Here is a 26,710-nt window from a genome sequence, read left to right as displayed (position 1 = left end):
GCAGCGCCAGGCAGCACGCGTTACACGAGTGTCTATGAATTATAGGAGTGTCCATACATAAATCGGATCTGATTTTAAAAAGTGGCTATCACAATATCATTTACCGTAACAACAAAAGATGGTTTTCCTGTCTTAGTCTTGTAACTGCTAAACCACAGGAAGCTGCTGGGTGTGTGTAACAGCCTGAATCTCTATACCATAATTAAAACAGGGTGGCAAGACAGCACTACTGAAAACATAATCAGCCCTCAGACCACAGTGGCCCTGAGCACTGAACACAGGCTCAGTTCCACTCCGATAGTGATGATAAGAGCAGCCTTCATCATTAACCACCGAGTTACTGATTATCAACAGCAGCACACTCACCAAGGGAGACTTTTCCCCCCTTTTCCCCACTCACTTTCCTGATTCCTGTGTGCATGCTGAAGGTGGTGAGAGATCTGGTCTCTAAATCTGTTCCCATCAGCACAGTCTTTGATTATTTCCCTTCATTTCACTATCCTGTGCCGTTTAATTTCCTGGTGATCCCTTGATATTCCAGTAAATGCTTAGATTTCCAATATAAATCTTCTGCCATTCCAGTAATTCATGGCTCTGCCCATCATTTCTTCCCATCACTGCTACCAAATGGATTAGTAAGACATAATAACAAAAGCTACCAGCACTGTTGCATCCTACAAATACAAATCTTGTATTTAGTTCTTTTTTTCTTTTTTTTTGATTTTTTTGGAGATGGAACCAGTTTGCATTAGCCCTGAAACACATCCCTAATCTTATTCTTGCATGTACCCCTGAACTCCATCTATTATCAAGAGGCAGAGATGCACTTTCCTTCTTTGCCTCTCCTCTTTTTTGCATCTTTTCTGTCTTTTCTTATCTGTGCTTCTCCACAAAGGCACTTCACCCAGCACTGCTGTGTGTCTGAGCAACATTGTATTTATTCTGCATGGGAGCAGAAACTGTGCTCTTAAAAGCCCACAGTATGCAGCCTTATTTTAAATAGACAGAGACAACAGACAGAGAGCTACTAACCACTGCAGCTGCTACAGATTTCAGATCGAAAATACAAATTAATATGGCTCGACAGTTTGTAGACAAAAAATTGACTCCAGATGGCCTTCAAATTCCTCAAAAAGTTTAAAATGAAAGAAAGAAAGAACACTACTGTGAAACAAAGTAAAACTTTCTTTTCTCTTACTCACACAACAGCATTCAGAGTGCCCTCTTTCGGAGCGAATCAACCATTACCTCACAGAGATAGGCACCAGTCCTCCTTGGATTTGCCCAAAAATAGCAATATTAGCTCTGAAGTTTTTATTAAAGCACAGCAGCAGTGGTATTTCCTCAGTGTGCTGGCTGCAGGTCTTTCTCTCTCTCTCTCTCTCTCTCTCTCTCTCTCTCCCCTCCGGACTCAGCTCAGACCCAAGTCTTGAGTCAGAGACTGTGGTCAAGAGCTCTACCTCAAGAATCCAGCAGCACTCAGATCCGATGCTGAGTTAAAGAAAAACATAGGGTTGTTTACTTAAAGACTTTCCTTTTTTCTCCTTTTTCTCTCACACAACCAGACAGAAGTAAGGCAACGGTCTCAGCAAGGGAGACAGCAGACATGAAACTATTGTTATTGCTGACCAAAGAGAGAGAATGCACTTGCAAAGGAGGCCAAAGAGAACCAACCCACCCAGGCCATACAAAGAACGTCTGGTACAAAACATTCACCGCTGAGATTTATGTGAAGCTAGCATTTAAAGCCAATAAAGTCTTCTGTAAAAAAGAAACCTTAATTTAATAAAAATACATAGTAGCAAAAGTTCTCCAACCTCTTTTGATTCGAACAAATTTATATTTTATTCCCTGATGCTTTCATGAACGGCTCCAATTAAAATCGCCTGTTTTCTTATCCTTTAATTAGGTCTCTGCACTACTGCTCAAAATTCATACCAGGGAATGTTCGGACAACCCACTTCAGAAAAGTTTCAAATGTCTCTCATGTAACACAGAATGAGCACGAGTGTAGACGCATGGTTTTGTGGAACTGAAGGGGCACTTTTCAAAGAGTAAAGCTAAAATCAGTTTGCACATTGTAGGCAAAGCTATGAACAGTGCTTCACGTCACATATCACATTAAATCCAGGGGTCAACATTGTCTACTGTCCAGTGCCCCTTACCAAAACTTTTCTTTTTTTTTTTGCCACAAAGCACTCTTTAGCCTAGTTGGCCACTTTTTGGGAGATTTTTTTTCCTTTTTAACAAATCATCAGACCAGCTGGATTTTCACATAGTCACAATTATCTACCATTAATAACAAAACAACTACTTCTACTGTTAGGTAGGTAGCCATTGTCACATTGTGATGTCATATGCTTGCATTGAATTCAGTCCTATGGAAAACAAGACAATCAAAATGTTTATTATATAATATAATATAATATAATATATATAGCTCTCCTGCTCCTCCCTCTGCGGACAAGAGAGATAGCAACCATTTGATGCTGCAAAAAAAGAAAAAGAAAACTACTAGTAGAAAAAAAAGAATAAAAATCAAGTGTTTTGTTGGTTCATACAACATGATTTCATAAGACACAGAAAACATTATGCATATATATTTTATTTTTAATGGGGACTAAACAGCAAGTACTTACAAGGCTAGAAAAGGTCAGCTTGGCACAACCCCACACAAAGCTGGGAAGGAGGTTACACGGGAAGACAAGACACATGTAGAGGGAGGACAACCTCACATACAAAGCCCACCCACCATGGACACAATTTAACAACCCAGATGCAACACATTAACACACAACAGCAGCTACAACAAATGTCTTTCTTCTACTGGGAGCATTGCACCTCTCGAGAGGCACTTTGCATAGTCACACCCCACAAGCTCTCCAGCTCTCCAAGATAGCACAGCTTATGGCAGATGCCACAGTAGTAATGGATATGTACACCATATGGAGGCTTATATGTCTTAACAGCACGCATGCACGCACATACATGCATACACACACACACACATATATACATCCCCAGGTTTCAATGCCTGCCCTGTGATGGACTGGTGACCTGTCCAGGGTGTTTCGTGCCTTCCACTAGGGCTACAGCATAGGCTACAGCACCCCCCCATGACCCAGGATGATAAGTGGCTTAGAAGATGGATATATGGATGGAGTCATTGGCTTGATGGCCAAGTGATCAGTGCACATTTCAAAAATCTGACTACCTCTGATTACCATTCCTTGATATTTCTTTTAATCTTTCTTTAATTGTTCAATGGGCATCAGTAGTGAACTGAAGCATGCATGGTGCCAGTAAGTAAGTCTGTTTGATAACTAGTGAATATGGGGTTATCCTAACACAAATGTTCATCCTTTCAAAAAAACAACCAAAAAAATGTGGCCATATATCCTCTAATGAATTTAACATTTCTCAGATGCCTTTTATAGATTTCATACTGCCAATGTGAGAACTGTTCAAAAGGTGAAAATAATCAGCTTATATCTACAGCTCACTTTCCCGAATATCTGGAATATCTGACTGCTGCTTAAATCAGTGAACTGAACCTGATGTTCTCCTTTGCGTCGTCACTTTTTTCCTGGCATTGCTTTTGCTGTCAACACCTGGCAAAGACAGAGCTCTGCCTGTAAATCCCAAGACAGAGGCCTTCTGCAAAGAGAAGTTACGGTCACACCAAATGCAAACACTAAATAATGTGGCAGATTTTTTCATTTTGGTCAGCTTCATTCATATTCTAGATTAAAGAGCAAAAAGAATGGAGAAAGAGAAGAGAGGAGAGGAAAAAATAGAGTGCAGCGATCTCTCACATATGCTTCCAATAAGCTCCCGTCCTGTCAGATTTTTCAAACAGCATACCTCACCCACACTTTCATTTATACTCCCCATACCAGAAGAATATTATATAACCCAGCACGGCCTGCCTTTAGCTGACCTGGAGCAAATAAATAGGGGAGAGGAGAGGAAAAAGAGGAGGACAAATGAAGAGAAAAGCTCACATGCCTCCACGCTGAGTAAATTCCTTGTTCTCACAGAAGCATTCCCTCATATTGAAAACATGACCCTCGAAAATGGAAGAGAAGGGAATGGCCATGTAGCATTAAAGCATGGAACACCTGAGATGCTTTCTAACGGCCTTTCGAATATTGTTTACCCCTGATGCTGTAATCTGAGAATTGGGCTGCGAACATAAACGCTATGGTGAAGAGCTTGGACAATCGGGCATTGTTGTCAAACAGGCACCAGGCACCCTGAATAAAATAAAAAACATGTGTAGAGTGTCTTAAGTTCAATGCCAGAGCATTCTCTGCAAGGCAAAGCCTGACAAACAAATGCTACTGTAACGTTTTCCAGTTGTGAGAGATGCACACTGTGCTGTAGCTTACTGCACTCTCTGGGAAAGATGGGAGTTTTATAGCTAAGCAATTGCTTTCTCAGAGTTGGACTCCTTGCTCCTCGGGATGCATCTTATTTGGTGCCTTGTAGAGTTTAAAGTTTGATTTTTAAAACAAGTAACAATTCCAACGCAGGTTTTAAAAGATGCTTTCACTTCCCTTTTTGTCCCTTTCATCTTTCTTTGTCTTCCCACCCAGGCGCCTGCTTCCTCTCTTTCTACCCTAACATGTTTGTGTGCGCCTGTGTGTATGATGATCGATGTTGCCAGAAAGTGCTAGATCACAGTGTAGCATGTTCTCCAACACCCTTAGCTCCTGTGGGAATGGTGCAACTCCTCCACACTTCCAGTGCCCTGCCCTTGCTTTCTCTATCCTACATAAATCAGACAAAGAAGAGCTCTCTGTGTGTGTCTGATGTTTCAGTTTACAGATGTTGGAGAACCTCTTAAGCAGGGCTGTATAACGTAATAATACTGTCACACGCTTGAGGAAATGAATCCTGTGCAAATACAGAAAATATCACATTTGCACATCCGTTCAAATGAGGACCAAGTCTTTGGGTCTGTTTACATGTGATTTGGCGATGAGATCATGTTCAAAATTCAGTTGACCTCATGAAAAACCAGGTGCAAACACCTCCAAGGCACACTGCAAGCAGATTACACAGATTACTAAACTACATTTAGAGGTGGCCAGAGACTGACCTTGACCACATGTAGCACAAGTGTAAACAGAATGCGTTTCCATTGTCCATATACAATTATGTGAGTGGAAAAGAGTTTGTCTATCATCTGGTTAGACGGGGGATGTATTTTAGAGAGTGTAAATAGAATCTGGCTTATACAGATACAATCCGAACACAAAATACATGTTAATGCAATACTGTGTAAACAGTCTCTTAGTGCTGATTCATGTTAAATATAGTCCATTATGTAATTTGTTAACTGTTGTCAATACATGATGTGTTAGCAGGGTGGAGAGCTAGTCACAGTGAACCAGTGAGTAATTAGGCTATGCTTTTCAAGTGTGTGTTTATGCTGTTTTTGGTAAGTGGAGGCAGATAGAAGAGAGCTTCCATGCCACAAAGCTAAGAAATGACTGAAAGCCAACGCCTGAAAGTTGTTTCTTCCTGACCATTTCCTCCATTAAAAGTATCAGCTCTGCTTATGTTGCTCTAGCTCCTATGTCCACTTGCACCTTTAAACCAAGGGTTATCACACATGACGTGCGAAAATCAAACAACATTCCCTCACTGCCTAAGCCATCTCCACAAGTGTAGTTTCATGAACTGTGACAAAGGTTAAGCTCTAGTATTTATGGTGGTACTCCATGAGGTAATTAGACCACTATAGAACAAACCCAAATGTTTGCTATCAAATGACTTTGCAATGTGCAAAATGCCCAAAGTTTGCTTAGTTTGGGGCCAGTTATGATTTGGAATTTACTGGTTTGCTGAAGCACCACCCTGCTGTTCCTACTGCCTAGAAAACTTTTTTTACATACCATTTTGAAATCTCTGACAGTAACCATATGCAAAATCCCACTCATGTGCGTTCACCTTTGGGTTTAGTTTCTTTTAGTAACACTAAAAAATTATTGTAAAGAAAATTAATGGTTTATTTTACAAAATAAACATTAAAATCAATATGGTTTACCAGTTTCTTCTGTTTTTTTTTATTTTGTTTAACATTTAAGATGAGATTGTTCCACTAATTGGAATTATGTAGTTTTTGTTGTTATTTTTTTTTGGCTACAACACATACAGCTTTCATAGCACCAGCGCTACATGCTCAAAACATTTACATACAGCCCTGTTCTTAGGGTGCTCGGAACTGCCACCAGGATTGAAAAAACAAAGACACCATCTTTCCCTCTTAAATTCTTCTTCGCACAGCTGTCCTGCAGCAGCACCATCACAAACAGAAACCATTCATTCTGAACATTCCTACTCATGAACCTTTCTTCTCCATTAACAGTGCAGATAATTCCATTTCAATCCAAAACACCTCCCCTCCAAAAAATCACAAATATCTGCCATTTCTATGATCATCAAAGCAAACATGCTCAATGGCTCTGAAACATCTGAGAGAGAGAAATAAAAACACCAGTACAGCAGGAAACAGAGTCACAAGATGAAGGTATTTTAATCCCTATCAGAGCTCATTCGCAGACCTGTCTTTCAGAGGGACTAACAGAAGCAACGGCTATGCTAACCCTGTTTACAAGGCCTATATTAGCCTACACTATGTGCACACAAACAAAATTGCAAACCGCTTATTGATAAAGCTTCCCTCTGCGCATTTTCATTAGTTATTGTCCATGTCAATAGTGACCACACAGAAATCTGCTAGCATTTGGATGAGGATTTAAACTGCAGTAGGAAACAAATGCTACAGATACTCAGCACTGATGTAAGATTGAGCAATGCTGTGATTTTCCACAGCAAGTGTCAAGCTGACTGATCACATAGGAACTCACGCAAGGGAATGGTACCATTGGGCATTGCAGTCCTCCATAGTCCATACTACTGCACAACGCCACAACAGCAGGAGCAGGAAAACGTTTTTTAATGAAGCCTCTGGATTCTTCAGTGTTGTTTTTGGTCGAATTTATAGCCTGAGATTGTCAGTAGGGAGCAGACGCAGACACAGTTTGCATTCTAAACCTGAATATGATACTGGATTTATCCGAACTGCTAATGGGCCAAAACAGAAGACTATCCCAGCAACAGTATGTCTGCCTAATGTCCTCTCCAACTTTCCATTCTCCAGACAACAGTTATGAATTGAATTGCTCTGCTGCAGCTGTACTTCTATTTACAGTAGGGCTTTTTCTGTGTACATTTCAAACGGAAGAGAAAGACACTGCAGTGTAGGGCATCAATATGAAGCACCATTTTCATGCACAGAGAACACTAAGCAATTATATAGAACTCCCAGGAGAACTTTAAGTGGCTGTAATATAATTTGGGTACTTTTTATAACTTGACATCCCTGTGGCCAGTGTTACAAACTCAATGTTACAAAAGTAAGAGTTGAGCATCAACATTGAGCATACAAACTGTTCATAATAGACTGTTAGATGAAGGTACTATACAGGTACATTTTTTGCTCATCAAGGTAAAACAATGTAAATTTACCCTTAAAGGTACAACGGTAGTTTTATAGTTCAATTGCGTACCTTAAATACATTTTTCCCCAGTGGAAATGTATTTTATAATCTAATCTAAGATAAACTAATGCTTTAAAACATATATGGACAATATACATACACTCAACTGAGACTTTATTAGGTACACCTTGCTAGTAAAAGGTTGGACCCCGTTTTGCCTTCAGAACTGCCTTAATTTTTCATGGCATACTTTCAACAAGGTGTTGGAAACATTCCTCAGAGATCTTGTTTATTTATTTGAGTTACTCTTGCCTTTCTATCATTTCAAACCAGTCTGCCCATTCTCCTCTGACCTCTCACATCAACAAGGCATTTTCGTCCACACAACTGGCCGCTCACTGGATATTTTCTCTTTTTCAGACCATTCTCTGTAAACTCTGGAGATGATTGTGCGTGAAAATCCCAGTAGATCAGCAGTTTCTGAAATACTCAGACCAGCCCATCTGGCACCAACAAACATGCCATGTTCAAAGTCACTTAAATCACCTTTCTTCCCCATTCTGATGCTCGGTCTGCACTTCAGCAAGTTGTCTTGACCGCCTCTACATGCCTAAATGCATTGAGTTGCAGCCATGTGATTGGCTGATTAGCCATTTGTGTTAACAAGCAACTGAACAGGTATACCTAATAAAGTGAGTATACCGGTGAATGTATATTCAATTTATTTACAGCACGATTATGTTCCCTGACTCAAGGTATGGAGATTACCACCCTAGTGACAAGAGGGGTACTGCCCCAGTATCAGTTTTCTACCTTTTTTTCTGAGAGTGTACACCCAACACGAATGATCAGTTTATAATATCATCTGTGAGCAGCATTTTTGAAGACACCTGAAGTCTGAGAAATTATGGCTAAAAGACAGGTTACAGTATGTTTTCACTCTTTCAGAGGTCAAGACAAAGTCATCTGGCTACCACGCACATGGATACTGTTCTGGTGTAAGCAAAGATAGCACAGACGGTTTGATTACTAATACAAAAATACAACATTGAGATACACTTTTCAGAATTGTGCAACAGTCAGAGACAAACCTTCATTTATTTACAGTCAAAACTGCCAATTGCCAAAAGAATCCACTTGCATAAGAAAGGGAAAAGTTTCCAAAAATGATATGATAGAGAAAATCAGATTCCTCACAACCATGCAAAATCTGTCATTATTAAATAAATAACACTTAAAGTACCTATTTCTCTGTGAGAAGACAACACTGAGTCTGATAAATGTGCATAGCGTTCAGGAAGCTGTTGCTGAGAAAATGAAAAAGATTAAATAAAAAATAAATACTGAAAAATTATAGATTGAGCTGCTGAGGTTTTCATGTAATTTTCTGTATATTTTGTTTTATTCTTGGTACTGAAAAATGAATAACTTGTACTTAATGAGTATTCTGTATGCGAATTATTGTATGCGTATCTAGACACCTTTTTCTAATTAGTGAATTTAGTACTTAAAAGGTGCACCCATTGCTGACTCAGACATTCAATTGCACATACATAACTTATAATGTATTTTCTCCAAAGAAAAGCATTTCCAAATGAATAGGACGCTGGAGTAGCTGCCCAAGGTCACCATGCCCAATGCAAAGTGTCAGCTAGAATGGTATAAAGCTCCCCAGCGCTGGGCTGTGGAACAGTGGAACTGTGTTCTCTGGAGTGATAAAGCACCATCTGAAACCTTTGAGAGAAGATTCATCCAACGTCAGTACCTGAACTCAATACTGCTTTTGTGGCTAAATGCAATCAAATCCTCAAAGTAATGTTCTACCATCTAGGATAAAGCCTCCCAGAAGAGTAGAGGCTGTCACTGCTGCAAAAGGGGACACAGTTCTTATCAATATCATTCATTTTAAAAGAAACACTTGACTGAGCAGGTGTCTACCAATTTTATGGATGCATGGTTACTCATACATACAAGAACAATACAGTGTCAAAGACTTCAAACCAACATTCTCTTTGTGCTTTTCACCAAGCAGTATTTCAGCCAAATCTACTGGCTATTATTCATATTTCTGGCTGGTACTTGGCAGGTACTTAGCCTGGTGCTTATCATCTACTTAAGTAAGTGATAAAAAGGCTGAAAAGCATGGTACATCCTTCTTTCAGGACCTCTCTGCACATCTGCTCATCTTAGCTCTGCTTGGCACTCACCCTTTTTCCCCTGTACTTTAAGAACTTAAAGTGACTGCTGTCCACTTCTGTGCCATCTCAGTGTTGGCAGAAGATCTGGACAATGAGCAGCCACTGCACTTTCAGGGTAAAGTACTTAGACATGGTGCTGTAAAGCTTGTGGAACACTGCAGTAGTGCGGCAGGGTTGCAGCACTGCATGTGCTACAAGAGATATTCCAAATTATGGGGTGTCCAGACGATGATGAGTCATCAAAGCAATATTCTAACATTTCATTCTAGTGTTAAGGTGGGGGCATTTAAATAACAGTGGACTAAATGTCTATATTCAGCACAAACAATATGTCAGTATTTATTTTGTTCGAGTATGTTTGAATAAAATAAATCTTTATATTAAAAAGGTGCAGCTTGGAGCCCATTAGAATTTATAGTTGGTTGCATTACATGCTTCTCAGTACATTTTAGAGATGTTTTATGGTGCATTCCTACCAGATTGCCTGTTGCTTGGTGTGCTGAAAGTTTCATGGCTTTGGAGCACCATGTTCTGCCAATGTCTCCCACAGTGTGAGCTCACTAAGCCTGTCTAAGGCTGGGTGCTCTCTGACAATATGTCCAAGAAGTGAAGACAAGGCTAGCCAACCCCCACCCCACGCCACACCACACTTCAGTCCCGCAGACTTAACTCCCACACTGTCTCTCTCTGGCTTGAGACTGCACACACTGGCTGATTCTGTAGCTTTTTTATTATTATTTCAATTTCCTTCATGTTTTCTCATGGAGTGTGAGGAGCAAACCGTAAAGAATCGACCCAAACCCACCGCACCCTGTAAAGATTAGAAGATTCCCTAATTTCTCTGATATTGTGAAAAGGAGTGTGAGAAATGTTTCACATTATGGGCTGCCTTCTTCAGTTCACCTGGATGAAGAAGTAGTTCCCTAAGCGGCATCAAGACACACAGTCCAATCAGCCTTAAGAGAGAATGATACAGCATGGCTGATATTAGTGTGGTGGATTCCAGCTCTTTTCAGTGAGTCAGATCAGTTAGATCAGCTCACCTTAAGAATGATTTCTTTCACCCATCACTTAAATAGGCACATTACTAAGAGTTTATTATCTGGATGCATCCATCCATCCATCCATTTTCTAAGCGGGTGTGCTGGAGCCTATCCCAGCAGTCTTCGGGCGGAAGGCAGGATACACCCTGGACAGGTCGCCAGTCCATCGCAGGGCAGACAGACAGACAGACACAGACAGTCACTCACACACTCACACCTAGGGGCAATTTAGCATCTCCAATTGGCCTGACTGCATGTCTTTGGACTGTGGGAGGAAACCGGAGAACCCAGAGGAAACCCATGCAGACACGGGGAGAACATGCAAACTCCAGACAGAGAGGACCCTGCCCGCCGACCGGGGAAATCGAACCCAGGCCCTCCTTGCTGTGAGGCGACAGCGCTACCCACCACGCCACCGTGCCGCCCGTTATCTGGATGCAGTTCAGTCAAATAAGCACTGCATGTGATTAAATACATTAGGCCCAAGAATACTAGAGAATAAAAAAAAATCATTTTATGGAGAGCATCACAAAATCTATGGTGTTTACTGGGACAGGCACACATGAGCAATGCACACAAGTAAAATGGGCTGTAAAATACATTTATTCTTTATACCTTTCATATTTCATTCATAATATTAAAAATCCAACTTTTCTTTGAAGTACAATGTCTGAAAGAAAAAAAAGACTAACACATCATGAAATTAAATGAATTTCTCCACACAGACTTTCTCCAAGACCCTTCAGATTCTGACATCCATGCTTGGGCACTCTCCTCTTCAGCACATACCACAGGTCTTCTATAGGGTTTAGGTCAGAGAACTGTAATGGCCACAGCAAAACCTTGATTCTTTGGTCAATAAACAGTTTTGTCTTTTGTGTCAGACATGATACCATATGTCTGAATAACTTGTCCAGGACTTTTGGATGAAAAACAGCCCCAATAGATCACAGATCCAGCATCATATTTTGCAGTGGAGATGTGGTACTTTCCTGCATGGTTATCTTTCTGTGTCTACACCAAACCCACCTCTGGTGTCTGTTGCCAAAATGCTCCAAAAGGTTTTGGTCTCATCTGACCAGAAAACATGGTCCCACAGAATGTAATGTCTGAAAAGCTGCATGATCTATGACATTAGAGGCCGCCTTCTGGCAACTCTCCAAAACAACTTGCGGTTATGTAGACAGTGCCCAAATGTAGTGTGGGATTCATTCTGATCCCAATACCTAACTAATCTGTGCAATTCCGTATCTCTGATCATTTTTTTTGGTCAACTGAACCATCCTCCTCACTGGTCAGTATACGACCACTTCCTGACAGATTCTTAACATTGCTAGTTGCTTTAAATGTCTTAATGATTGATCTCATAGTGGAAATGAGCATTTTCAGCTGTTTAGATATTTTCTGGAGGCCATTTCCTGATTTGTGCATCTGAACAACCTTTTGTGGTACACCACTACTGTATTCTCTGGTATTCCTCGTAGTGATGGGCGAATAAGGGAATTTGGCTAGTGTTATTCAGAGGCTTAAGTAACAAGTTACATTTACTCTCGTTACTGTAATTGAGTACAGTTTTCTCTGTAAGGGTATTTTTGAGTAGAATTAAATTATAGTACTTTTACTCTTACTTGATTTTTAATGAAATACATTTACTTCACTACTTTAATTTTCATAAAGAAGTAAAAACTCATACAGAGTAAAAACAAATTATTAGTGTATCAGCTTATCTCCCAACAATAATAAAGAGTGGTTACATTCAAAAGATTCATCAATCAAAAAAAAACCCCAAAACACATGAAAAACCCTACCGAGATGTCCAGTTTAGTGGAGAAGGACAGATGAGAACTGAACCAGCACAAAGGACCAAACGGTCATCTGTATTCACTTAACACGAACTAAAGAAAATGGCGTTATTATCAGCGGCCAAACACGAAACCTGCTGAGACTCTCAGCTCTCACAGCTCAACTTCAGACTGAGCTAAACAGGTACCATGTTCACAGTTTTCTTTTATCTTTTATAATGTTTCTGGAGCTGATGGACTGCAGGACTCTCACTAAAATTACATTATTAATTAAGGAGTTTACTTAGTTTTTTTTCTCTTAAATGAACTTAAACAGTAAGAGCCTCTGCACAGTCTTTCAGGGATTCTGAAATACTTTACTGGAAACAGATAAACTAGGACATCTTATTTAATCATCTAACCATAAAACACATGCAGTTTAATGTAAACCTTGTTCCTTACACAGTTCACAGAAGGGCGTGTAACTGTGCACTAGCAGAGTGAATTGTGATCAGTCTCAGAACTTTAGCTTTAGTGTTTTTCTGTACAGATTATTTCCAGTGATGTAGCCAAGTAGCTCAGAAATACGTTCAGGTTGTGACCGTGGAAATACAAAAAAGTCACTAGGTAACTCAGTGCTTAAGTAGTTTTTCAACAAACTACTTATTTACTCTTACTTGAGTAATTTTTTTACTAATACTTTTACTTGTACTTTATATATATACACATTTATATTTTAAATATTTATATATATTTAGGAATTCATGGCTGACCATGAAAGTGTTCGTAATTTCCCACTGAACTTTAAAACATAAGATATGAATGGTAATATACTTTGGGTAGATTCCACTTAAAAGAAAAATATTAATCTTAAAATGATTTTTATTGTCATTTTTAAAAAATGTGTGTTCATTTTTTAGATAAAAAAAGATAAAAAGTTTTTTTTTTTTTTTCTTTCCATTTTGCTCATGTTTGCCAATCATTGAAGCGTAGCTGATGGACAACACTCTATGCCCAGGATGCTCAATCCTGGTCCTGGAGATCAACCACCCTTGCAGAGTTTAGCTCCAACCCTAATGTAACACACCTGATCCAGGTAATGAAGGCCTTTAGAGGAATGTGAACATTAAAACCAGGTGTGTTGGATCTAAACTCCCCAGAGTGGTAGATTTCCTGGACTACAACTAAACACCCCTTCCCTCCCTTACAAAAAAGGATATTTAAAATACATTTTATTATGTAAACGTAAGTAAAGTTCAAGTACATTTCCCAAGCACACTTTATGTATTAAATATCATAATATCAGCGTACTAGTGGTAAACGAGTAAGTGAACTATTGCAATACTTCTTGACACCCACTTTTTAGCAAACTTTTAAGTTTACTTTAGACATGAGAATAGTAAGTACACAACTAATTTACAACTGTGTGTACACATTCTTCACTTATGTCTGTGTAGCCTCCCAGAACAACACCAGCATCATCAAGTTTGCTGATGATACTACAGTCGCTGGACTGGTCACTGGTGGGGATGAGACAGCGTACAGGGAGGAGGAGGCTGAGCTGGTGGCCTGGTGTCATAATCTTTCCTTGAATGCAGGCAAGACCAAGGAAATGATTGTTGATCCAAAGAGGAAGCGGGAGCTGCACACACCCCTGTACATTGGTGAGACTGAGGTGGAGAGGATGAAAACCTTTAAATTCCTCAGCATCCACATCAGTGAGGATCTCACCTGGTCTCACAACCCACACCTCGCCATCAGGAAGTTCCAGCAGCGACTGCACTTTCTGAGAAGGCTGAGGAAATTTGGCATGCCAGCCAAAATTCTCAGCACCTTCTACAGGAGTACAGGAAAGTGTTCTTCCCAGCTTAATCACGGTCTGGTATGGAAACTGCACTGCTCAGGAGAGAAAGGCTCTCCAGCGTGTGATCAAAACTGCACAGTCCATCTCAGGAGCAGCCTTCCACTCACTACAGGACATTTATCACGCCAGGGTCATCAGGAGGGCCCACATCGTCATCAGGGACAGTACACACCCCCAGCACAGACTCTCTACACTCCCACCTTCAGGCAGACGCTACAGGAGTGTGAAGTCCAGGACTACAAGACTGACCAACAGTTTCTATTCACAGGCCATGAGACTGGTGAATACCTCACTTCCCCCTCCCATTCTGAACTGGTTTAACCTTGCACCCAACATCTGCACCTTACTTAGACTATACTGCTGCTGTCAGCACACTACTGTTTACATCTGTTACTTGCACAGAACAATATTATTTACTGTTTACATCTATTACTTGCACAGAACACTACTGCTTACATATGTTACTTGATGCACTTTATGAACAGCTGCTCTACATATTTGCACATAAGTTTTATTTTGTACTGCAATTATAAGGTAAACTACATTATAAGTGAAGATTTTTTTTAAAAAGTTGACAGTTATGGGATGAAAATCGAGTTGTCAACTAATTGCTGATGACATGATCATGAATCATCATGAATAAAACCACAGATGAAGGGAATGTTTTTCCAAAAATAACTTCTGTGAGAAAATCTGTGACAAAACTCCACAGGTCTGCACAGCATGACGCGTCCTTTCCAGCAAGCTCTGGATCACGCTGGTAGCCATCAGGAAACTAAAGATATGGACCCCAAAATCACAAGGTTCCTCACCGGTTGTCTTCTCTGAGGCATCCATGTTGTTATTGTTATAATCATGTGATCAGTGACATGAAGCTCAAAGCAACATCACTGAGCAGCAAAGTTGACTAGGAGACTAGACTGTGTTTGTGCAACCCTTACTGTGAACTATACTAAAATTTAAACCTGCAAGTGTACTGCTAGTTTATATACAAGTGTAATATATATTTTTATGTATTAAGTATAGGCCAAATATACATAAACATGTCTATACTTGTCAGTATAAGTATACTTATGAATAATATATATTTCTAAAAAGGACATGAATAAACTAAAAGCATACTCACTTATGTTTTTGTTTAAAAAGTATACAAATAGGACACTTGAATAAACTTCTTTTTTTTGTAAAGGCTAAGCAAACATGAGAGCAGAAGACTATTTTGTCATTACTGATACAGCCCATAAGGACTACAACAGATATGAGGCAGTAGCTGTGCAGTGGTTAATGTCCATATTTACTATTCAACAGCACAGACAAAAATGCTATTAGGAGCACAGGTCAATGGGTTCGTTGTACCTTGCCCTCAAGACGAGCAGTGCCCCCAAGACAGACGCGGGCATTACGAGGAGGCAAGGTGAAAGCTGGGGCTTCATTACTCTGAGAGCCTCTCCCCATGGTCAGGCTGCCTTTTGAGATGCGAGAACTGGTCACCAACTGCACATCTCCCATAATTCTGTCAAACAAAAGAAAAAGAAGAGAGAGACAGCTCATTAAACAGCTCAGAATCCCATTAAAAGATCGGTGTGCAGATGCATTTTAATAAATGCAGCATCTTTCACACTCTTTAAGCTAGTCTGCCCCTGCATAAGCACTCATAGTTAAAATGTTTTGTGAAGGACTTTCCTTTTGTTACTAAAAAGGAAGCTACTCCCATGTTCATGATTTAATCTGTCTCTCTCGCTCTCTGCCCTGCCAGAGCTTCAGCTGTTCCGCTTGATTTTGTGATTAAACCAGAAACTACAAACAAATAAGACCAAAGAGATAGAGCTCTAAAACATGTCTGGGTAACTGTTGCTTGCTGCACTGCTTCCAGGGTGAGCTGCAAAAAAGGACATTGGGTGTGCAAGTTTTTAAAAACAGAGAAGGTAGATCTTGCCATATTCATCTTATCGAAGACTTCTAAAAGCTGAGAATAAGCCAAAGCCTGTTTTTAAATTTGGAAACAACTAACATTCCATACAAGTGACATGACAAGTCAATAGTGCCAACAAGTCTGGCCCCCATTTTTTAAATTGAGCTTCAGGTTTTGCTAAAACACTTCAGTTTACAAAAAAGAAAAAAAGTCTCATGATCTACAGATCTCAGTGTAGTGAACCCAAATGATGAGTGCATGATCTCTAGAAAGTCTTTTAGGTTATTCATATGACCCAGTAAAGCTTTGTCATGCATATGAATTCACAGTTCAATACCATATTTGTGCACTCTCATTCTGGAATTGAAATGGCTCATGTGCACCTCATTGCTAACTGAACATGCCCAATGTTAAGACCCTTGACCCTGAGGGCCAGTAACAGTGGTTGCAGATTTAAACTACTGCTGAGATTTCTGCTAGCAAACTACTTAAATGTACATTTATGTCAAATGAAATTAATAATGTTTTGGCATATTGGATACCACAGATATTTATGCACTACCTAAAATAAGCAGTAAATAATAAAATTAAAATATTCAACTTGCTATGGCCCCATCTAAATTCCTGTCAGTTACCTCTAGGGGGAAACTTGACAGCTGTCATTATGCTTAAAGCCCAACACTGATTGGGTTACCTACTTCAGCAAGACACAAGAACAAGCAAAAAACTGGCTTCTTATTCCACTACTTTTAATAACAACTGCTGGCAGACATTTTCCCCATATCACAGATATCACATACAGTTATGTAAAAAATCAGGAGACCCTATTAAATATTTAGTTCTTTAGTAAGAAATATGGACATATCAATATTTTATCTACTTTCAAACAATATCTATAGATAAAGGTGATGGAATTGCATCATGTAAAAACAATGAAAATTTGTCTTTGTTCTCATTTGTTTAACAAAAAAATTAAATAAGATGGAAATTCCCACTGAGGAAAAAAAAATAAAAATAGTACACTCCATGTCCTGATGGCTGGTAATTCCCTCTTCAGCTGAAATACAATAACATCAATTAGATGTTTCCTATCACCATCTAACAGTCTGACATTGACTGGGAGAACGTTTCTCTCAGTCCTTTATGCAGAATTCTTTCAGCTGTGATGTTTGATGTGTTTCTTGCATGCACAGCCTGTTTCAAATCACCCACAGCATCTCAATAGGAATAAGATCCAGGCTTTGACTTGGACATTCCAGAACTCTCAGAACTTTTGAACCATTCCTTGGTGGTTTTTCAGGAATGCTTTGGGTCATTGTCATGTTGCATGGTCCACCTCCGCATCAGCTTCAGTTTTTTGGATAGACAGATTTTCTTCAAGCACCCTCTGATACAATAAAGTGGATTCATAGTGGATTCTATGATGGAGAGCTTGCCAGGCCCTGCTGCAGCAAAGCAGCCCCAAACAATGACATTTCCACCTCCATGCTTCACAGTTGGTATGAGGCTCTTGCCAAATATGTCTTCTGTTACTGTGCCTAAATAATTCAATTTTGGCTTCATGTGTCCAAAGTAGATTATTCCAGAAGTCCTAGCCTTTGTTGAGGTGTTCTCTGGCTAACTTTAGTCTTGCCCTGATGTTTTTTGACAGCAAGAGCTTGCACACCTACTATGAAAATCAAATGTGTGCAGACTCTTTCTGATGGTAGATGCATGTACCTTGACATCAGCTGTGGCAGGAGCTATCGGTAGGTCCCATGACGACATTTTATAACTGTTTAGACTGTTTTTTTTTTTTACACATCTTACAGTCTGCTCTTGTGCTGGGATGGCCTGATATGGCCATGTTGACAGTTGTTTTAAATGTTCTGCGCTTGTACATTATTTTCTGAACAGTGGAATGGCTGATTTCTAATTGTTCCAAAATTTTTTTCAATCACTTCCCAGACTTGTATATAAGTAAGCAAGATACATATACATACATACATACATACATATATACATACATATATATATACATACATACATATATATATATATATATATATATATATATATATATATATATATATATATATATATATATACATATATATATATACATACATATATATATACATATATATATATATATATATATATATATATATATATATATATATATATATATATATATATATATATACACACATATATACACATATATACACATACACACACACACACACACACACACACACGTATATCTCACCATTGTGACTCCACACAATTCAACAGTCAAGAGCAAACCAAACTGAATGTCTGAAGCTTTGTTTAGTTATGATAGCTCCATTTCTCAATAGTGTTAAAATGAAGATCCAATGCCCATATACTTATACTTAATATGTTAAAAAGGTTTTCATGGGGTGCCATAATTTTGATTGTATGCTGATACATAAAGAGTCAATGGATGTGAACAAAATACATGGGTAAAGTTTAAAATGTAATATTTTTATACCACTCTTAAAGTTGTATTGTCTTTGATCCATGGATCAGAACTGCATATTCCAACAGTGATTTATGAGTATATACTTAGATCTTTGGGTCAATAAGTAAAAGTATAGCCTCTAAGAAAAAGCAGACTTATTTAGATCTGAGCCTCAGTGGTTTTACACACACACACACACACACACACACACACACACACACACTTCTTCTTGAGGTCAGCAGGTCCAGCATGTGTGGAGTGCTCGTTCATGCATCTCGCTTTGGCTGAGCCTCTACAGTGGGAGGTCAAGAGGTCAGGAAGGTTGTTGTGCATGAAGCTGAAAAACCCTCATTATTTCTTGGTAACACTGATTAAAAGTGTAGAACCTCAACATAAAGCAGAACAGAATACAGCATGCATGCAAGGAACGTGATGGCTGCCAAACATCCAATGGATAGTGTAAATACAGCTGGGTGTTTGATGTGGCCCACTCTTCCTTTTCTTCTTCTGTCTCCCTCTTCTGTCTCCCTCTTCTGTCTCCCTCTTCTGTCTCCCTCTTCTGTCTCCCTCTTCTGTCTCCCTCTTCTGTCTCCCTCTTCTGTCTCCCTCTTCTGTCTCCCTCTTCTGTCTCCCTCTTCTGTCTCCCTCTTCTGTCTTTGTCTCATTTTCTGTTGTGTTGTTTCAGAGTCTTTCTAGATGCTATTCCAGGGAACGTTTCTATGGCCTATTAGTTTCTTAATGAGGTAAGCCTTGCTTGGACAGACTGAATACATCCAAATGTCCTTTATCGCCAAGCTTCCTCAACACCCTCGCTATCGTCAGCCAGCAGAAAGTGAAATTTCAAGCCACCTTCACAGTAAATGGTTTCTATTGTTGTAAGAGCTGCCAGTGAGGTGAATTCAAAGCTTAGTTCATCGCTCAAACCTGATTGATTTGTATCAATCAAAAGAGTGCACCAGCATCAAAGAACAAAAATTGCATACAGCTGTGATGGCTGACCGCTTTAGTTACAATAACACCATGCGTCCATGGATGAATCCATTTAGCCTCTGGTTACTGTTACAGCTAGGTTGTTGTTATGAATTGCGTTTCCTTCTGGATTACCATCGCATGAAAGGTAGTGCTAGAGAAGGGACTATACATTTTGTCGGGGGAACACCATTTTGGTTCCATACCTTACCTTAAGGACAAAAAACACAGCCCCACTCAGACACAAAAAGATCAGAACACAAAGGAAAGAGAATACTGGACTATCTAATCAACAGTTAGCACACTGAAGACCTTGAGAGCTGCAACACCGCATTGCGCAGACACTGTGCCTCCGCTCTACCACACCTCATATTTGGCTCGTTCAACTAAATGCAGCATTTCACTAGAGAGCTGTCTAGGCATTGACCACGCCACTAGGCATACAGTCATACACAGCCAGACTCTTTTAGAATAAGTTGAGACCAAAAAACTCAAAACTGAAACTTACTGTTTAAAAACACATTTGAGATTGATGATGAAATCTGACAAAAACCTCATAGTTTGTAGCATTTGGCTCAAATAATGCCCCAAAAATAAGAGAGGGTGGTTTACTTTTAGCAGTTTTAGCAGCAAGTTGATTTGGTTCTTTTCTTGAAGGGTAGAATTTTTCGATCAGCGACTGGTCTCCTCCTTTATAACGCCTCTGACAGTACATATTAAAATATGTCATGTGCTCTAATCAACACAATGTGTGTCCACATCATTGTTGGCTGAGCTTCTAAACTTTCTCTCAGCTGCAGTCAGGTGGTGATCAACTTCACACACAAGCCATATTTTTAGTCCTTCTGACTCAGTAATGCTACTTTCAATTTTAACAAAAATGAAATCGTACATAGTGCTCATTTGAACAAGGAAAGATTTGTATTTTACATTTTTGAAAGCTCCTCAAATTTCAGTTAGAACATTACATACCTTTCCCTGTGAACTCTTTCCATAACCTGCCCTTTTCCCATAACTTGCCCTTAAAGTCTGCAGATCTGCAAGTCCAGAGAAAACTAACAATTGGGCAGTGAAAATGTATGGTATAAATTGAGTAGCCAGTTTATTAGGCACAACTACCTTTAAACTATACTGGTGATTTTATCAGGTCCATGCATATTGGTGCACATTGTAGGTTCTCAGTTACTGCGGCCCATCTGTTTCTGTACAAAATGTTGGCCCCCTCTACTCCATCCACAAATGGAAAGAGACCACCATGGAATTGCTGGTAACCAGATGTTATTTGAGTAGTGGGCCTTCCTCAGCACAACAGTGACACCAACATGGCTTACTGGTGTTTGCTGTACTGGAGTGACCAAAGTAAATGTCTAATAAACTGGCTTTTTGTATTATAAAAGGTTTTACATTGCTGAGAGACCCGTAATCTCTGTTATGCTGATCAGTGTGTGAACACAGTTATACCACTCTATTTACTCTGCTAGCAAGGCTCCTCAGCAACCTCAGAACCTACAACCTACATGTTGGCCAGCCTGACCATAAACTACATAAACTACTGATTTATTTCCACTCTGCACTCTCAACCACACACACCTCCATGGAATTTTAGCCTACAATTCCCCGTGGGGATATCATGTGTATTTAAGACTATAACAATACCAGAACTCTGATGTCATTTTCCTAGCATGCCATGATGTTTTGCATACTCTTTAAAAATCACCCAACAGGAATTAGAGATTACATTTGTTTTTATTAACCCAGTTACAGCCAGAAGGGCACTGTAACATTATTCTCAGAGATCTGAACCCTTTCTTCCAATATATACTTCAAATGCCTTTTGTAAATAATTAATTATTTCACTGTCCATAGTCATTCTGACTGTTCTTCATTACATTGGTTGTGAAACGAAGTGCAGAATGTGAGCTGTAATTCCAGGGTATTTAAGTCTATATTCTGTGAACCAAATGGGAATAACAGCTCTTTTTACACATGATTCTCAAGATTTTAGGAAACCAAAAGTAAATTGAGCAAATTACCAGAGTCTTACATAAAACTGTCACATTTAGTTCCTTATTACAACTTCTTTGCAACCAATAACAGCCTTAGGTCTGTAGCCCATGGATATCATTAGACTTGGGGTATCTTCCCTGGTGATGCTCTGCCAGCTCTGTAACGATGCCATGTTCAGTTGTTTCAGAGCAAGGGTTCAGTCTTGTCTTCAGTAAGTGAATGTAGATTCATTAGGATTCAGATCAGGTGACTGACCTCTACAAAAAGAGAAAACAGTCCACTTTTTTGGACAGTATGTTAGGGTCATTGTCCTATTGCAAGGGGAAGGATCATCCACTGAGTTTTGGGGATGTTTTCAGGATCTGAAGCATTAAGCTGCTTCTGAATAGAATTTATCTGGGTACTTCTGTCAACAACAGCATCATCAATAACGATAAGGGATTCAATTCTACTGGCTGTTGTGCACGGCCATGCCACAAACTTTCCAGATTAGGTGTTTTGCTTTGGATCATGAGAGTATTCTATTCTTCTCTACAGATCCACATTCTATCACTCTAGCACATGTTCATCTCTTCATAAGCATTGGCCTCAGCACTCTACAAGTTTTATGCACTTTTCAGCAAAGTATAACATTACCTCTCTGGACTTTTCAGTGAATATTTGACATAGTGTTTTAAGTTCTGAGGCCAGGCTGGCATATTTCACACCTGTTGCTTTGTGGTTTGCTTTGACATATCTACATTCCTGGATAGTCTTGATCTATTTAATAGTTGAAAAGGTGTTTGTTTTCATTGATTATTAAACATTCTTAAGTCATCTTCATGACTTACAACATAAAAGTTAATTTTGATACATTTATTGTTTTGGCTCTGGTCAGCTTACAACCTGTTCCAAAAAGGTTGGGATGCTGTGCAAAATGTAAATAAGAAATCACTTAAACACTATATTTAATTAAAAATAGTACAAAGACTACACATCAAATGTTGAAACAGTTTCATGAAACTTGTTTTTTGAAAAAAATACACATCCATTTTTAATTTGATGCCAGCAACACATTTAAAAAAAGTTGGCACAAGGGCATGTTTACCACTGTGTTGCATCATATTTTCTTTTAGCAACACTCTGTGAGCATTTAGGAACTGAGTAGACTAATTGCTGTAGTTTTGAAAGTGAAATATTTTCCCATTCTTGACTGATATAGAATTTCAACTGCTTGGGGTCTCCTTTGTCATATTTTTGTTTTATAATGCACCAAATATTTTCATTGGGTGACATTTCTGGACTGCAGGCATGCCAATAAAACACCCAGACTCTTTTACTGTGGAGCCACCCTGTTGTATTATGTGCAGAATGTGGTTTGGTGTGGTCTTGCTGAAATAAGCAAGGCCTTCCCTGAAAGAGACATCATGTGGACGGCAGCCTATGTTGCTCCAAAATCTGTATGCATCGTTCAGCATCAACAGTGCCTTCATAGATGTACAAATCACCCATGCCATGTGCATTAATACACCCCTATACTTTCAAGAATGCTGGCTTTTGAACGGTACACTGATAACAAGATGGATCGTCCATCTGCTCTTTAACCCAGAGAATGTGGCATCAATAATCTCATAACTTTGATTTGACCACGGGATTTTGCTTCAGTCCATCTTAAATGAGGCTCAGGCCCAGAGAAGGCAGTAGTGTTTCTGGATCTTGTTTGTACATTGATTCATCTTTGCATAGTAGAGTTTTAATTTGCATTTGTGGAGGCAGTGTGTTCACAGAAATAACAGAATCATGTCTGGTTTTAATGCAGTGCTCCCTGAGGGCATGAAGATCAATATTGGTTATCATCTTGTCCTTTGCATGCAGAGATTTCTCCAGATTTTCTGAATCTTTCATTGATATTATGCCATAGTTGACAAAATCTCTAAGCTCTTTGCTATTTTACATTGAGAAATATTATTCTTGAATTGTTGCACCATTTGCCCACACAACGTTTCACAGAGTGGTGAACCCCTCTCCATCTTTACTTCCAAAAGCCTCACTGGGATTCTTTTTTTATACACAATCATGTTACTAATCTGTTGCCAAGGAACCCCTTTTCCACATTACACCTTTTCCGCATTACATATTTTTCAAAAAGCAATACAATTTCTCAGTTTCAACATCTGATATGTTGTCTTTGCACTATTTTCAGTTAAATGCATGATTTAAATGATTTTCACATTATTGCATTCTGTTTTTATTTACACTTTGTACAGCATCCCAAATTTATTTTAGAAATGGGGTTGTTTTTACTTGTTTTTTTCATATAAACTGGTGTTTACAAACAAAATGCCTGACCAGATTCAGTACAGTTTTTAACTCTGAAGAGGTGAATCAGACAGCATGCTTATCTGCCCAAGGAAGCAGAACTCTGAATGTCTGAGAACTGTTTGTGGGCACTCCAGACACTTATGCTTCAGTACTCTTAAAAATGGGAAACTGCATCGCAGAAGAGCAGGAATGAGTGACCTAGACTGGAAAGCAGACTTTCCCATGTTCAGGTACTGCAATTACCCAAACTGAAGCCAGTGCTTTATTGAAAAGGTTAAAATGGACGAAAGTGAAATGCTTATTCAAAACAGTCCCACATAAAAGTTTTTAACCAGAACAAACACAAGCACCTCTTCATTCACTGCGTGGATCAGACCTGTGCTCTGTGGATGACCATGCATGGTCATCATACCACAAATGCATTAAATCAATCCTTATTTGACACTCTAAAGAATGAACTCGCAGCATGGGTTGATGGAAACCAGTGGTTGTCTGAACATTCCTCCATGCTTAAATAAGGATTTTCTATGGGAGTTTGCTTTGAGAAATATGTGAGCTTTTTACTAAGTCAAATGATAGCACTGATTCACAGGTGGGCCTTTGGGCAGAACACAGACATAACCCTGCATCCTGCAGGAAGGCACACCTGCTTCAGATTAAACAGTAAAATACTACTTTAATATTTATGAGACCCTCTGAGCTTCTAAATGCAAACAGATAATTATATAAAGATGAGCAGACTTGTAGCTGAAGGGAGGTAGTCTGCTTAATCAACAAGGGAAGAGCATTTCTCATCAGGCTGCATTTTTGTGAACAATTCTACAAAAAGAACAACTGCATGTTTAGGGCTGCTTCATGCTGATAAATGCTTGCCACACCTCTTCAATAATGTGTTAAATGTACTGCTCTTGTGAGCCTGAGATTGCATGTTTTATTACAAAAATGACACCAAGAAAGGGAGAGAGGACCGAGAACATCTACAGACCTCTGCAAAAGTTTGGGCATCCTCAGTCAAATGACTCTTTGTTGATTTTCTAAGTGAATATATGCACATATTATGTACAGAGAACACACTTCTGCACACTTTAAGGCACGACCACTGATAATTTCCTGTATTTAACATGCTGAAATAAAAAAAATAGAAAATTTAAATAGCTCTAAAATCTACAGAACAAATGTCATATTTATTGCCATGGGTAAAGGATGTTTTTAAACTTATTTTACTTAGAAAATGAACAAAACAATTGATGTACATGACAGTATATATTTTGTGAGCTATTCTTTTTTAATGAACAATTTGTATTAGTATACATACACAGAACTGCTTTATATAAACTATGGAATATATTAATGTGCTCCACATGAGAGACACTGGGGAGTTGAATGCACAAACATGGAATGGGTAAATGTTCATGGTATGATAATAGGAATGGCATACAATCTAAATATATAATCAGTCTAGCTTACTGTACACGGGACAGATGTACATGTCCACTGTTTAGCAAGAAAAATTAGTCCATTACCACTAGGATGCAAGCAAAACTGCTGTTTATATGCATCCTTTTTGAAGTTCAGTGACAATGCTAAGATGGTGCATGTGTGTGTGTGCACACATGCAAAGATTTAAGCTGACACAGCACATTTCTGTCTCTCTTTGTGGGTTTAGTTGATGGTGCTTTTGCTTCAAAAACAAACACTGATCAGTGCTTTATATCCAATAATAATGACACTGTACATTTCTCACACTTTATGAATTAAACTCTCACACTTTATGAATTAAACTGTATGGCTGTGAACTGTCTGTACTACGTTTAGTTCACTAATTTTATTTCTAAATCGAAACAGGATGGCTCCTATAAACCCATAGTTTCAGTTTTGGAGGCTTCTTTTTGCATTCATCTTGTATTCTTACATTCCTATATATTTGGACTAAATATTATGATATATGCCTGTGGTTTCTTGCTTAAAGCCTGTCTCAGCCACAAGTCTTACTTAATCCCACTTATTTACATGACCACAAGTTTATTCACCCCACATTCAGAGAGATCTCTTAGATAAGAGCCTTCAAACAAGGAGGCCACTGTGCCAAGCAAGAGGTTAAAAACCCCACAGTGATGTCATATTTCTGTCTCAATCTCTTTTCTTACTCACAGACAGACACACACACACTCTCTATCTCTCTCTCAAATACAAATACACACTCTCTGTCCGAGATCAGTCAGCCCTGTATGCCAAGTGCATTAGTCCTTCAGTCACATTTGCTTATGAACATCATAACAAGCTCAGTCCAGCTGTCCTACGTGACATTTTTTATAAACCTAAAAAAAAGACTAAATAGCTCTAAGACATCAGTAAGAGCTATTTTGTAGGTTTCCAAGTTTCATGATGTACTCTATATATTTGTGAGTTACTGATGGCTCTCAGTGGCCAGAAAGACTCCTTATATTTATTAAATTCAGCTAATTTAAGGAGCGCTCATTGTTGACACAGGCATCCAGTTGCCCACAAACACATTGTATGATCTCCATGGAAAAGCACTGATAATAGAATGGGATACTCTGGAGCAGCAGCACATGAGCCTAAGGTCACTATTCCCAGTGCAAATCAATCAACTGGTGGGATATAAAGCCCCCAAGCACTGGGCTGTGGAGCAATGG

The 26,710-nt window shown here is 39.1% G+C and overlaps 1 protein-coding gene across 2 annotated transcripts in view; it reads right to left on the bottom strand.

The window, feature by feature from the left end:
• The window catches only part of mylka (myosin, light chain kinase a), an 83,400-nt gene that overhangs the window by 53,890 nt on the left and 2,800 nt on the right, over window positions 1-26,710 (bottom strand). The window contains exon 2 of one of the 2 annotated variants that reach the window (XM_017692409.2): window positions 15,754-15,910. In XM_017692409.2, the coding sequence (XP_017547898.2) occupies window positions 15,754-15,906 (153 nt within the window). In that variant the 5' untranslated portion in view covers window positions 15,907-15,910. Of the gene's footprint in view, window positions 1-15,753; window positions 15,911-26,710 lie in introns of those variants that run through there. The other variant, XM_037539491.1, reaches the window with a different exon arrangement.

Source organism: Pygocentrus nattereri, chromosome 6 (assembly GCF_015220715.1).
Source record: "Pygocentrus nattereri isolate fPygNat1 chromosome 6, fPygNat1.pri, whole genome shotgun sequence".
Lineage (NCBI taxonomy): Eukaryota > Metazoa > Chordata > Actinopteri > Characiformes > Serrasalmidae > Pygocentrus > Pygocentrus nattereri.
This window is presented reverse-complemented; position numbering and strand designations above follow the sequence as displayed.